At 39.6% G+C, this 15730-nt stretch overlaps 1 protein-coding gene across 1 annotated transcript in view; it reads left to right on the top strand.

Moving 5' to 3' along the window:
- Positions 1-15730, top strand: part of RNF24 (ring finger protein 24) — a 141627-nt gene that overhangs the window by 80347 nt on the left and 45550 nt on the right. Inside the window, exon 2 of the mRNA XM_030847472.2 lies at positions 12626-12775. Within this exon, the coding sequence (XP_030703332.1) occupies positions 12633-12775 (143 nt within the window). The 5' untranslated portion in view covers positions 12626-12632. The remainder of the gene's footprint in view (positions 1-12625; positions 12776-15730) is intronic.

A 15730-nucleotide genomic window follows, 5' to 3' on the forward strand; every position in this document is an offset into this window, starting at 1 on the left:
AGTTATATTGGCCTGTAGTTTTCTTTCTGTGTAACATCTTTGTCTAGTTTTGGTATCAGGGTGATGGTGGCCTTGTAGAATGAGTTTGGAAGTGCTATATTCTGGAAGAGTTTGAGAAGGATAGGTGTTAGCTCTTTTCTAACTGTTTGTTAGAATTCATCTGTGAAGCCATCTGGTCCTGGGCTTTTGTTTGTTGGAAGATTTTTAATCACAGTCTCAATTTCAGTGCTTGTGATTGGTCTGTTTATATTTTCTATTTCTTCCTGGTTCAGTCTTGGAAGGTTATGCTTTTCTAAGAATTTGTCCATTTCTTCCAGGTTGTCCATTTTATTGGCATACAGTTGCTTGCAGTAATCTCTCCTTATCATTTGTATTTCTGCAGTGTCAGTTGTTACTTCTCCTTTTTCATTTCTAATTCTATTAGTTTGAGTCTTCTCCTTTTTTTTCTTGGTGAGTGTGGCTAATGGTTTACCAATTTCGTTTATCTTCTCAAAGGACCAGCTTTTAGTTTTATTGATCTTTGCTGTTGTTTCTTTCATTTCTTTTTAATTTATTTTTGATCTGATCTTTATGATTTATTTCCTTCTGCTAACTTTAGGGGTTTTTTCTTCTTCATTCTCTAATTGCTTTGGGTTTAAGATTAGGTTGTTTATTCGAGATGTTTCTTGTTTCTTGAGGTAGGATTGTATTGCTATAAACTTCGCTCTTAGAACTGCTTTTGCTGCATCCCATAGGTTTTGAGTCGTCGTGTCTCCATTGTCATTTGTTTCTAGGTATTTTTTGATTTCCTCTTTGATTTCTTCAGTGAGCTCTTGGTTATTTAGTAGTGTTGTTTAGCCTCCATGTGTTTATTTTTTACAGATTTTTTCCTGTAATTGATATCTAGTCTCATAGCGTTGTGGTCAGACAAGATACTTGATACGATTTCAATTTTATTAAATTTACCAAGGCTTGATTTGTGACCCAAGATATGATCTATCCTGGAGAATGTGTTACTGTCAATTTCCCCTTTTATGGCTGTTAGCATTTGCCTTATGTATTGAGGTGCTCCTGTGTTGGGTGCATAAATATTTACAATTGTTGTATCTTCTTCTTGGACTGATCCCTTGATGATTATGTGGTGTCCTTCTTTGTCTCTTGTAATAGTCTTTATTTTAAAGTCTATTTTGTCTGATATGAGAATTGCTACTCCAGCTTTCTTTTGATTTCCATTTGAATGGAATAACTTTTTCCATCCCCTCACTTTCAGTGTGTATGTGTCCCTAGGTCTGAAGTGGGTCTCTTGTAGACAGCATATATACAGGTCTTGTTTTTGTATCCATTCAGCCAGTCTATGTCTTTTGGTTGGAGCATTTAATCCATTTACATTTAAGGTGTTATCGATATGTATGTTCCTATTACCATTTTAATTGTTTTGTGTTTGTTATTGTAGGTCTTTTCCTTTTCTTGAGTTTCCTGCCTAAAAAAGTTCCTTTAGCATTTGTTTTAAAGCTGGCTTGGTGGTGCTGAATTCTCTTAGCTTTTGCTTGTCTATAGAGGTTTTAATTTCTCTGTCGAATCTGAATGAGATCCTTGCTGGGTAGAGTAATCTTGGTTGTAGGTGTTTCCCTTTCATCACTTTAAATATGTCCTGCCACTCCCTTCTGGCTTGCAGAGTTTGTGCTGAAAGATCAGCTGTTAACCTTTTGGGGATTCCCTTGTATGTTATTTGTTGCTTTTCTTTTGCTGCTTTTAGTATTTTTTCTTTGTATTTAATTTTTGATAGTTCGATTAATATGTGTCGTGGCATGTTTCTCCTTGGATTTATCCTGTATGGGACTCTCTGCACTTCCTGGACTTGATTGACTATTTCCTTTCCCATATTAGGGAAGTTTTCAACTATAATCTCTTCAAATATTTTCTCAGTCCCTTTCTTTTTCTCTTCTTCTTCTGGGACCCCTATAATTAGAATGTTGGTGTGTTTAATGTTGTCCCAGAGGTCTCTGAGACTATCCTCAATTCTTTTCATTCTTTTTTTTTATTCTGCTCTGCAGTAGTTATTTCCACTATTTTATCTTCCAGGTCACTTATCCATTCTACTGCCTCAGGTATTCTGCTATTGATTCCTTCTACAAAATTTTTAATTTCATTTATTAGGTTGTTCATCATTGTTTGTTTGCTCTTTAGTTCCTCTAGGTCCTTATTAATCATTTCTTGTATTTTCTCCATTCTGTTTCCAAGATTTTGTATCATCTTTACTATCATTACTCTGAATTTTTTTTCAGGTAGACTGCCTACTTCCTTTTCATTTGTTTGGTCTGGTGGGTTTTTACCTTGCTCCTTCCACTGCTGTGTGTTTCTCTGTCTTCTCATTTTGCTTACCTTACTGTGTTTGGGGTCTCCTTTTCGCAGCGTGCATGTTCTTAGTTCCCGTTGTTTTTGGTGTCTGCCCCCAGTGGCTAAGGTTGTTTCAGTGGGTTGTGTAGGCTTTCTGATGGAGGAGACTGGTGCCTGTGTTCTGGTGGATAAGGCTGGATCTTGTCTTTCTGGTGGGCAGGACTGCGTCTGGTGGTGTGTTTTGGGGTGTCTGTGACTTTATTATGATTTTAGGCAGCCTCTCTGCTAATAGGTGGGGTTGTGTTCCTGTCTTGCTAGTTGTTTGGCATAGGGTGTCCATCACTGTAGCTTGCTGGTCATTGAGTGGAGCTGGGTCTTAGCGTTGAGATGGAGATCTCTGGGGGAGCTTTTGCCATTTGATATTACATGGAGCTGGGAGGTCTCTGTTAGACCAATGTCCTGAACCTGGTTCTCCCAACTCAGAGGCACAAGCATGACACCTGGCTGGAGCACCAAGAGCCTGTCAGCTACACAGCTCAGAAATAATGGAGAAAAAGAAAGAAAGAAAGGGGGGGAGGAAGGAGGGAGGGAGGGAGAGAGAGAATGAAGGAAAGAAAAGGAAGGAATGAAGGAAAGTAATAATAAAATAAAATAACATTATTAAAATTTAAAAATAATATTAAAAAGTAATAAAAAAGGAAAAAAAAGAAAAAAGAGAGCAACCCAACCGAAAAACAAATCTACCAATGATAACAAGTGCTAAAAACTCTACAAAAAAAATACCAGACAGACAGAACCCTAGGACAAATGGTAAAAGCAAAGCTATACAGACAGAATCACACAAAGAAGCATACACATACACACTCACAAAAAGAGAAAAAGGAAAACATTATATATATATATATATATATGTATATATTTTAAAAATGGAAGAGAGCAACCAAATCAATAAATCTACCAATGATAATAAAGTCTAAATACTAAACTAAGATAAACATAAATCCAGGAACAGATTAGATACAGAAGGCAAACCCCAAGTCTACAATTGCTCCCAAAATCCACTGCCTCAATTTTGGGAAGATTCGTTGTCTATTCAAGTATTCCAGAGGTGCAGGGTACATCAAGTTGATTGTGGAGATTTAATCCACTACTCCTGAGGCTGTTGGGAGAGATTTCCCTTTCTCTTCTTTGTTCACACAGCTCCTGGGGTTCAGCTTTGGATCTGGCCCTGCCTCTGCGTGTAGGTCACCTGTTACAGGACGGGGTTAAAGTAGCAGCTGATTAGGGGGGCTCTGGCTTACTCAGGCCAGAGGGTGGGAGGGGTATGGAATGCGGGGTGAGCCTGCGGTGGCAGAGGCTGGCATGACGTTGCAACAGCCTGAGCCGTGCTGTGTGTTCTCCTGGGGAAGTTGTCCCTGGATCATGGAACCCTGGCAGTGGCGGGCTGCACAGGCTCCCAGGAGGGGAGGTGTGGGTAGTGACCTGTGCTCGCACACAGGCTTCTTGGTGGCGGCAGCAGCAGCCTTAGCGTTTCATGCCCGTCTCTGGTGTCCGCTCTGATAGCCGCAGCTTGCGCCCGTCTCTGGAGCTCGTTTAGGTGGTGTTCTGAATCCCCTCTCCTTCTGTACCCCGAAAGAATGGTCTCTTGCCTCTTAGGCAGTTCCAGACTTTTTCCTGGACTCCCTCCCGGCTAGCTGTGGCGCACTAGCCCCCTTCAGGCTGTGTTCACGCAGCCAACTCCAGTCCTCTCCCTGGGATCCGACCTCTGAAGCCCAAGCCTCAGCTCCCACGCCCCACCCATCCCGGCAGGTGAGCATACAAGTCTCTCAGGCTGGTGAGTGCTGGTCAGCACCAATCCTCTGTGTGGAAATCTCTCCACTTTGCCCTCTGCACCGCTATTGCTGTGCTCTCCTCCGTGGCTCCGAAGCCTTCCCCTGCCATCCCCTGTCTCCGCCAGTGAAGGAGCTTCCTAGTGTGTGGAAACTTTTCCTCCTTCACAGCTCCCTCCCAGGGGTGCAGGTCCTGTCCCTATTCTTTTCTCTGTTTTTTCTTTTTTCCTTTGCCCTACCCAGGTATGTGGGGAGTTTCTTGCCTTTGGGGAAGTCAGGTCTTCTGCCAGCATTCAGTAGGTGTTCTGTAGGAGTTGTTCCACATGTAGATGTATTTCTGATGTATTTGTGGAAAGGAAGGTGATCTCCACGTCTTACTCCTCCACCATCTTGAAGGTCTCTCATAAGCAGAGGTTTTGATTTGACAAATCTTTTTTTCTTTTTTAATAGAACTAAGGGTAAAACTTTTTAAAATAAGCTGGACATTAGAAAGTTCCCAAATTTGTTAATGTGCGCAGTTCTTTTTTTTTTTGGCCTCACTGTGTGGCTTGTGGGATCTTAGTTCCCCGACTAGGGATTGAACCTGGGCCCACGGCAGTGAAAGAGCTGAGTCCTAACCACTAAACCACCAGGGAATTCCCATTAATGTGCCCAGTTCTAACTGTATGTTTCCCAAGTTTGCTTTTAGAAACCCAGAGTGCATCCCTCTATATACATATAATTTTGAAATGGTTGTTAAGTTCCTGGATCTGACATAGGGCAAGCCACAGCAGCCTATTTTTATTATAGGTGAACCTTGAAGAAAGGCCTTACATGTTTTCTTAGGTCAAACTCCCAAGGCAATAGAAATAAAAGCAAAAATAAACAAATGGCACCTAATCAAACTTATAAGCTTTTGCACAGCAAAGGAAACCATAAAGAAAATGAAAAGACAACCTAACGGAATGGGAGAAAACACTTACAAACTATACAACCGACAAGGGCTTAAGTTCCAAAATATACACAGTTCATGCAACTCAATATCAGAAACACAAACAACCAAATCAAAAAATGGGCAGAAGACCTAAACAGACATTTCTCCAAAGAAGACGTACAGATGGCCACAAGTACGTGAAAAGATGTTCAGCATCACTAATTATTAGAGAAATACAAATCAAAAGTACAGTGAGGTATCTCCTCTCAGCAGTCAGAATAGCCATCATTAAAAAGTCTACGGGGACTTCCCTGGTGGTCCAGTGGTTAAGAATCCACCTTCCAATGCAAGGGACTTGGGTTTGATCCCTGGTTGGGGAGCTAAGATCCCACATGCCACAGGGCAACTGAGCCCACATGCCACAACTACAGAGCCCACGCGCTCTAGAGCCCGCGCAGCCCAACTAGAGAGAAGCTCGCGTGCCGCAATGAAGAGCCCACGTGCCACAACAAAAGAGCCCATGTGCTGCAACTAAGACCTGATGCAGCCAAAAATAAATAAATAGTTTTTTAAAAAATCAAAAGTCTACAATAACAAAAGCTGGAGAGGTTGTGGAGAAAAGAGAACCCTCCTACACTGATGGCCAGAATGTAAATTGGTGCAGGAACTATGAGAGGGTCCTCAAAAAACTAAAAATAGAACTACTGTATGATCCAGCAATCCCACTCCTGAGCATATATCTGGAGAAAACGCTAATTCAAAAAGACACATGCACCCCAATGTTCATTGCAGCACTATTTACAATAGCCAAGACATGGAACCAACCTAAATGTCCATCAACAGAGGAATGGATAAAGAAGATGTGGTACATATATACAGTGGAATAGTACTCAGCCATAAAAAAGGAGTGAAATAATGCCATTTTCAGCAATGTGCATGGACCTAGAGATTATCATACTAAGTGAAGTAAGCCAGAAAGAGGAAGACAAATACCATATGATGTTACTTATATGTGGAATCTAAAATATGATACAAATGAATTTACTTACAAAACAACAGACTCACAGATGTAGAAAACAAACTTATGGTTACCCAAGGAGAAAGGGGGTGAGGGAGGGATAAATTAGGAGTTTGGAACTAGCAGATAAAAACTATTATATATAAAATAGATAAACAACAAGGTCCTACTGTATAACACAGGGAACTACATTTAATATCCTATAATAAACCATAATGGAAAAGAATATGAAAAAGTATATATGTGTATACATTTATATATATATATATATATATATATGTACTTATACAGAAGATAGAAGTGGAAAAGAAAAAAAAGAATTTTCTCCATTTTTCTGGGAAAATTCCAAACCTAGGCAGAATTCTGAAGTGAGCATGTCATGTGAGATTTCTCCCCTTCTCTGAACACATTTTTCTTGTTTCTTTCTTTACTACAGACCTGGCACCCAGTGCCTTGTTGAATTAGACTGAAGTGCACAGTGGTGTGCTTGATGTAATGTGGCCAACAACCTCTTCCAGTAGATGATGCTAACCAGGAAGGGAGATGAATTTGCCCTGTCAGGCCTCTTCTTGGTGTGTTCTGTATGGACTGCCTCCCTCCTAGAGTAAATACATCAACTTAAAAGAGGAACATAGAAGATTGCAGATGAAAAAACAGACAGTAATATACATGCTGTGAGCATTTGCGGGCAGCATCACATAGATAATGTAAGAGCAGAAGTCACGTTTTAAGAGATCTGAAAAGTATTCCAGAGAAGTTGGATGAAGTAACAAAATAAAGCATAAAGCTCTAAGAAAGAGGGAAATAATGTTAAAGATACAAAAATGGAGGATAAGTTGAGAATTCACAGAATATACTTGAAGAGAAGAAAAAATTTTTAATAGGGAATGAAATAAAAGAAGCCAGATAAATGAATGAGAATGGTTAAACAGGTTCCAGGTATTGATCATGTTATGTGTATGTTAGTTATACATGTTTCCAATGAACAGATGTATAGGACAGTAGACACAGAGGGTTTTTTCCATGATTATATGAAAGTAAAAGGTGAAAATAAAAAAAGAACAATGGTGTGAATGAAAGAGGCCGTGTGTATCCACTTGCTTTATCTTCCCTCCTGGCTTAATGTAGGAACCCACCTGGGCTAGGCTGTGAGCTTGGACTTGTGTTTCCTTGGCCCAAGAGGACTGGCACATATCAGCAGATGTCTCACCATAAAAGGGGCTTCACCACTCCAGTCTGTGTTTTTGTTTTTGTTTTTTTTCGATACGCGGGCCTCTCACTGTTGTGGCCTCTTCCGTTGCGGAGCACAGGCTCTGGATGTGCAGGCTCAGCGGCCATAGCTCACGGGCCCAGCCGCTCTGCGGCATGTGGGATCTTCCCGGACCGGGGCACGAACCCGTGTCCCCTGCATCGGCAGGCGGACTCTCAACCACTGCGCCACCTGGGAAACCCCAGTCTGTGTTTTATATGTATATAAATTTGTTTATTTATTTTTGGCTGTGTTGAGTCTTCGCTGCTGCGCGCAGGCTTTCTCTAGTTTTGCGGCAAGCGGGGGCTGCTCTTCGTTGCGGTGCACAGGCTTCTCATTGTGGTGGCTTCTCTTGTGGCAGAGCACGGGCTGTAGGTGCACAGGCTTCAGTAGTTGTGGCGCATGGGCTCAGTAGTTGTGGCTCGCAGGCTCTAGAGCGCGGGCTCAGTAGTTGTGGTGCATGAGCTTAGTTGCTCTGCGGCATGTGGGATCTTCCCGGACCAGGGCTTGAACCTGTGTGCCCTGCATTGGCAGGCGGATTCTTAACCACTGAGCCACCAGGGAAGTCCCACCACTCCAGTCTTGAGCACCTTGGAGTTCCTGCTTTCCCTTAGATTTTGACTGGGGCAAAATATGGTGAGTGAATCAAGCTACACGTTTCCTCTGCTGAAGGCTTTAAAAAAATAATAGGTAGAAAGTGTTCCACTGAAGAAAGACTTAAAAATGGAAAGGAACACCCAGGACATGGTGAAATGTTCTTCCATGAAAACAATAACAACACCTGAATAGGATAACCAGGAATTTTGTGTAGAAAGAAGTATCCAAAAATTAACCATAAAATTGATATATTCAAAGATGAAGTTAATGATCTTTAGGAGACACCAGCTGTAGATAATAGAATAACTAGGACAAGCTAGGAATATAACGTGAATCTATATAGCTGTTTAAGAGTCTCTCACCTACTGAGAGACTAAAAGCTAAACACAAAAGAGTACATACTGTGTGATTCCATTTGAATATGAAATTCTAGAATAAGGAAGATTTATCTGTAATGATGGAAATCAGATCAGTGGTTAGGAGTGGTGATTAACTGCAAAGGGGTACAGGGAATTCTCTGGGGATAAAGAAATGTTCTATATCTTGATTAGGATGGTGGTAACAAGTGTATATTCATTTGTCCAAACTCTTTGACCTATACACATGGGTGCATTTTTAATGTAAATTTATGTCTCAGTTTTTTAAAAAAGATTAACAAAGTCTAAGATAATTTTTTCTTAGAAAATTTTTCTTGGATGTCTTGTATTAATAAGAAATATATGGTTTTTAATGGTTTGTGAACCACAAATTATAAAACACAGCAGTCTAATTACTGGTGTCTCGTTTTCTGAGCATTTTTGAAGCAAAAGTAGAATACTAACTACAGGGAAGATGCTGATGTATTGTCCAGGGAGCAGGAACTGGTCTAAGAAGAATGAGGCCACCAAACACACTTCAAGAAACACTGCTGCATGGTTAAGGATCCGCCTGCCAATGCAGGGGACACAGGTTCGATCCCTGGTCCGGGAAGATCCCACATGCCACAGAGCAACTAAGCCTGTGTGCCACAACTACTGAGCCTGTATTCTAGAGCCTGCGAGCCACAGCTACTGAGGCTGCGTGCCACAACTACTGAAGCCCGCGTGCCTAAAGCCTGTGCTCTGCAACAAGAGAAGCCACTGCAAGGAGAAGCCCACACACCACAACAAAGAGCAGCCCTTGCTTGCTGGACCTAGAGAAAGCCTGCACGCAGCAATGAAGGCCCAATGCAGCCAAAAAAATAAACAAATAAATTAAAATAAATACATTTATTTAAAACAAAAAAAAGAAACACTGCTGCAGCCCATCTAACTGTGGTGTACTGTGTGAAGCTCTGGTCCTCTGTGGGGCCAAATCTCTGTCCCTTTTGTATCTTGGTGAAAAATCCCATTGCTGATAAAAAAAAAAAAAAAAAAAACTCAGATATTTGTCTATTTCTTTTTTTTTTTTTTCTTTTTGCGGTACGCGGGCCTCTCACTGTTGTGGCCTCTCCCGTTGCAGAGCACAGGCTTCGGACGCGCAGGCTCAGCGGCCATGGCTCACGGGCCCAGCTGCTCCGTGACATGTGGGATCTTCCTGGACCGGGGCACGAACCCGTGTCCCCTGCATCGGCAGGCGGACTCTCAACCACTGCGCCACCAGGGAAGCCCCAACTTTTACATTTGTAATACCTAAATAGCAAAGAATGCTCATTATGATGGTGTTGAATAGTAGCTTTCTTTTTAAAGGTTGTCTTACTTTAAAAGATTATTCATACTCATGCTGAACAGATATTATAATGAAAATATTATAAAATTAATATATCACTAGACCAGGATTAATATCTTGCAATAATACACCATCTACTTAGACTGTTGGGACAACATATCAGTTGTAGCTAAGCAATTCCATTTACCAAAAGAAAGGGGGGAAATTCCTAAAATGTGTTCTGTATCAGCATATCCCCTGCCAACTCCCATTCTTCTGGTAATGGGTTGTAAGGCCCTAACAAGAAGAGTGGACTCACTCTTGTCAGCAGTCAGACCCCAGGAGCACTGAGGCAGATGTCTCTTCCTTCTGATGACAGTACTACCTCTAATACTCCATGTCTGTGTCTCTGTTCAGAATACCCCCAGAGTTTGTTGGTGGTGCCACCCAGTACAAGGACCCCTACAGTGTAGCATTCTCACACCACTGGCTCACTCCCAGCTGGCCTATATTGATAGTTGCCTTTGGCCAAGATAGGTTTCCTGCCTCTGGTGGCCAGGTTGGCAGGTCACTTGACACAAAGCTTAGCAGTGTGTGCAGAGGAGCTCCTGAGGAAGGAGCATTTGGTTTGGTAGAATCCTCTACAGAGACTTGATCTTTGCTAGGGCATCTTTTATGTTATCTACTAATTTTTTTAATGTCATCCCTCTCCCCGACCCCTCGCCAAATGCACACACACACACACACACACACACATTATAGCCTTAGTATTTTGCCCTCTTAGAGTTTTCAGACACTTCAGTATCTATCATCTCATTTTATCCTTCCAGGAATCCCTTGAAGATAGGATAAGAATTGTCCCATTGATAATGGGACAGATGGACCAAGTACTGACATCTAGCTAGTGACATCCTGGGAACAACACAGAAAGTTGCTGACTGCAAACCAGTCCCTTTTTCCACCATAAAAGTTTCCATCTGTTTGCCTATTTCTTCTCTATTAGCCCTCCCAGGATGTACATTTAATCTCTTATTTCCTAAGGTGAGAGTTACTTTACCAAGCCAAATTTGTCTGGTGAGGGGTATTTCTAAAGGACTGAAGGATAGTCATCTAAGTCTTGACTGTAGGAAGAGTCATTAAGTGAAGCCCTGTCAGCAGTATGGAAGAGTTATATTTTGGCAGCTGTAATTTTCTTATAGCTGTACAATATATGTGCTAGATATATTTAGTAAAGTACTGCTTAACTCCTTCCTTCTCTTCCAAGAATATCTGAGTGTAAGAAAAAGGAAATTATATATTTGAATAAAAGCACTTGCAGAAAATGGTTGAATGTTCAAAACTAAATATTATCCATTATTTATGCTTGGAATTCCTTAGGCGTTTCCATGGGATGAAGTAGGTCTTTACAGTTCCTGGTATAAGTTATTAGAAGTTGGAAATTAAAGTAATAATAACACTGAGGCTTCAGATACAACCAGTCAGTATCTCAATGTTGTCTATAATATAAGTATACTCTTCCAGGAACCAACAAGGACACGAAAGATCTGCAAACACATTTGTAATGTACCTTGTATAAATAAAAGTAGAAGCATTTTGTTTGGAGGAGTTTAGTTTTGTTTTGATTTTGGCAGTAGTCATAGTTGTAATCCAGTTACCATTATGTGGTCTTGATAATCAAGACTGGTAGTTGCTCTTTATTTTGTAATGAATCAAAATGACAAGGAAAGTTCAAGCATGAAGGTATGATGAGCCACTTTATTACTATAGCTCATCACCTAAAGAACGGGGCAACCTCCATGCGTGGAATTTTAACTGTGTAGTGATCAGTAGGTAGTAGCAATCTAATTGACAAAAATAGTCCCCTTTTTAGTGTTTAAACAATATTTGCTGTTTTTTTATTATAAAGACTAGAGCATATGAGCCAAGGGCACTGGCTTTGGAGTTGGAGAGGCCTTGACTCCCACACATACTTGGTCAGTCATGGCTATGTGACCAAAACTCTAAGTTTTGGTTTCCTTATCTATAAAATGGGGGAGATGTTATGGTACCTATAGAAATTTTATGTAAGAATTAAATAAAATAAAGCCAGTAAAATGCTTAGAACAAGGCCTGATTTTTTTTTTTTTTTTGGCCGTGCCACGCAGCTTGCAAGATCTCAGTTCCCTGACTAGGTATTGAACCCCTGCCCCCGGCAATGGAAGCACAGAGTCTTAACCACTGGACCGCCAGGGAATTCGCCTGAGTCTGATTTAATAAAGTGTTTTTTAAAAAAAAAAAAAGAAGAAAATCAAAATGGCTAGTAAACCACAAGTCATTATTAACATTTTGATATGTGGGCTTTCAGGCTTTTTTCTGCTACACACACACATACACACAAACACACACACACACACACACACACCTACATGTACACATATATTTCCATATATAATCCACCTTTTTTTTAACCCTTTGCAAAATCGGGATCATATTTTATATACAATTTATATCCTGCTTAATTTTCCCATATATCTTTATTAAAATTTAAAATTTATTGAAAACAGGTTTTCTTGACCAAATAATATTGTAACATATGACTCTATATAATTATTTAATCATTATCTCCTTGTGAGACATCTAAGTTATTGCCAATATTTTACCATTATAAATATTATTACTTTAAAGTTTAAAGAGTTTTTAAAATCTTAACATTTTTTTTCCTTTTTACTTCTTTGACGTTGAACATTTTCATTTATTGATGTTTATTGATTATTGGCATTATTTCAGTGAAATAATGCCAGTACCTCTCTGTGAATACCTTTTTGTAAAGCTTTTTAGGTAGGATCTCAAGCTTCTGGAGTAGTGCCAGGTACATAATAAGTACTGAATAAATATTTGTGGCATGATTAATGAATTAATGGCACGGATATTAACCCTGTCTATCATATTTGTTTCAAGCCTTAAGGAAAAATTTGCCTTTGTACATGCACAAAGATAATGCTATCTTGGTTTTTAGTCTTTATAACCTAATTTTTTCCCATTCTTTTCTTTCCCCACAGTTCATCCATGAGCTCGGATTTCCCACATTACAACTTCAGGATGCCTAATATTGGATTCCAGAATCTGCCACTCAACATATATATTGTGGTTTTTGGCACTGCTATATTTGTCTTCATCCTTAGTTTACTCTTCTGTTGCTACTTGATTAGGTAATCAATTTTCATTCTGTGTTGCTTCAGTATATGTTAAGCAATCAATAATAAATCAACTTTCTGCCCTTAGGATAAAATGTTTTATACATATGATAATTAGCAAATTTTCTAAAATTAAGGTGGCTTAACATTTTAACCTTCTGTGAGTTACTAATCAGTAAAACACCTTTATTCAGTCTTCAATTTTATCTGCTGAGGAGGTATTTTGCACTAGAGGAGAAAATTGTCCACATTTGTTTTCCTAACGTATTAGAACCTAACCTAATAACACTTACGTTATTGTCCCCAAGATTTAATCTACTTTAACAGAAATTTCAAGATTGCTTTTCAGGAGGGTGTTAGCTACAGTCATTAGGGATCAGAAAACAATGTCCAAACAAGATACAAGACTTTAAACAGATTTTTGTGGTTTCTCAAGAATATCTGAAGCTTCCATTTGTTGGTGAATTGGTCAGGTGTACAGGTGATTGATTATCTGCATAAAACACTATTCGACAAGCTCTGTAGCACATGTACAGACAAGTGATAAAGGATAAAATACCCACTAGAACGAGTAATGGATTTGGCCAGTAAACTTTCATGGTTGACTGACTCATAATTGTTTAAGCAAGCATTTTTCTCTTTTTAAGGTTTTTTTTTTTCTTAGTTATATATATACATATATCCCCATATCTCTTCCCTCTTGCATCTCCCTCCCTCCCACCCTCCATATCCTACCCCTCCAGGTGGTCACAAAGCACGGAGCTGATCTCCCTGTGCTATGTGGCTGCTTCCCACTAGCTATCTACCTTAGGTTTGGTAGTGTATATATGCCCATGCCTCTCTCTCGCTCTGTCACAGGTTACCCTTCCCCCTCCCCATATCCTCAAGTCCATTCTCTAGTAGGTCTGTGTCTTTATTCCTGTCTTACTCCTAGGTTCTTTATGACATTTTTTTTCTTAAATTCCATATATATGTGTTAGCATATGGTATTTGTCATTCTCTTTCTGACTTCATTCTGTATGACAGACTCTAGGTCTATCCACCTCATTACAAATAGCTCAATTTCGTTTCTTTTTATGGCAGAGTAATATTCCATTGTATATATGTGCCACATCTTCTTTATCCATTCATCTGATGATGGACACTTAGGTTGTTTCCATCTATAGGCTATTGTAAATAGAGCTGCCTTGAACATTTTGGTACAGGACTCTTTTTGAATTATGGTTTTCTGAGGTTATATGCCCAGTAGTGGGATTGCTGGGTCATATGGTAGTTCTATTTGTAGTTTTTTAAGGAACCTCCATACTTTTCTCCATAGTGGCTGTACCAATTCACATTCCCACCAGCAGTGCAGAAGTGTTCCCTTTTCTCCACACCCTCTCCAGCATTTATTGTTTCTAGATTTTTTGATGATGGCCATTCTGACTTGTGTGAGATGATATCTCATTGTAGTTTTGATTTGCATTTCTCTAATGATTAATGATGTTGAGCATTCTTTCATGTGTTTGTTGGCAGTCTGTATATCTTCTTTGGAGAAATGTCTGTTTAGGTCTTCTGCCCAGTTTTGGATTGGGTTGTTTGTTTTTTTGTTATTGAGCTGCATGAGCTGCTGGTAAATTTTGGAAATTAATCCTTTGTCAGTTGCTTCATTTGAAAATATTTTCTCCCATTCTGAGGGTTGTCTTTTGGTCTTGTTTATGGTTTCCTTTGCTGTGCAAAAGCTCTGAAGTTTCATTAGGTCCCATTTGTTTATTTTTGTTTTTATTTCCATTTCTCTAGGAGGTGGGTCAAAAAGGATCTTGCTGTGATTTATGTCATAGAGTGTTCTGCCTGTTTCCTCTAAGAGTTTGATAGTTTCTAGCCTTACATTTAGGTTTTTCATCCATTTTGAGCTTATTTTTGTGTATGGTTTTAGGGAGTGATCTAATCTCATACTTTTACATGTACCTGTCCAGTTTTCCCAGCACCACTTATTGAAGAGGTTGTCCTTTCTCCACTGTACACTCCTGCCTCCTTTATCAAAGATAAGGCAACCATATATGTGTGGGTTTATCTCTGGGCTTTCTATCCTGTTCCATTGATCTATATTTCTGTTTTTGTGCCAGTACCATACTGTCTTGATTACTGTAGCTTTGTAGTATAGTCTGAAGTCAGGGAGCCTGATTCCTCCAGCTCCGTTTTTCGTTCTCAAGATTGCTTTGGCTATTCGGGGTCTTTTGTGTTTCCGTACAAATTGTGAAATTTTTTGTTCTGGTTCTGTGAAAAATGCCAGTGGTAGTTTGATAGGGATTGCATTGAACCTATAGATTGCTTTGGGTAGTAGAGTCATTTTCACAGTGTTAATTCTTCCAATCCAAGAACATGGTATATCTCTCCATCTATTTGTATCATCTTTAATTTCTTTCATCAGTGTCTTATAATTTTCTGCATACAGGTCTTTTGTCTCCTTAGGTAGGTTTATTCCTAGATATTTTATTCTTTTGGTTGCAATGGTAAATGGGAGTGTTTTCTTGATTGCACTTTCAGATTTTTCATCATTAGTATATAGGAATGCCAGAGATTTCTGTGCATTAATTTTGTATCCTGCTACTTTACCAAATTCATTGATTAGCTCTAGTAGTTTTCTGGTGGCATCTTTAGGATTCTCTATGTATAGTATCATGTCATCTGCAAACAGTGACAGCTTTACTTCTTTTCCGATTTGGATTCCTTTTATTTCCTTTTCTTCTCTGATTGCTGTGGCTAAAACTTCCAAAACTATGTGGAATAATAGTGGTGAGAATGGGCAACCTTGTCTTTTTCCTGATCTTAGAGGAAATGGTTTCCGTTTTTCACCATTGAGGACAATGTTTGCTGTGGGTTTGTCATATATGGCCTTTATTATGTTGAGGAAAGTTCCCTCTATGCCTACTTTCTGCAGGGCTTTTATCATAAATGGGTTTGAATTTCGTCGAAAGCTTTTTCTGCATC

The sequence above is a fragment of the Globicephala melas genome, chromosome 15, assembly GCF_963455315.2.
Source record: "Globicephala melas chromosome 15, mGloMel1.2, whole genome shotgun sequence".
NCBI lineage: Eukaryota > Metazoa > Chordata > Mammalia > Artiodactyla > Delphinidae > Globicephala > Globicephala melas.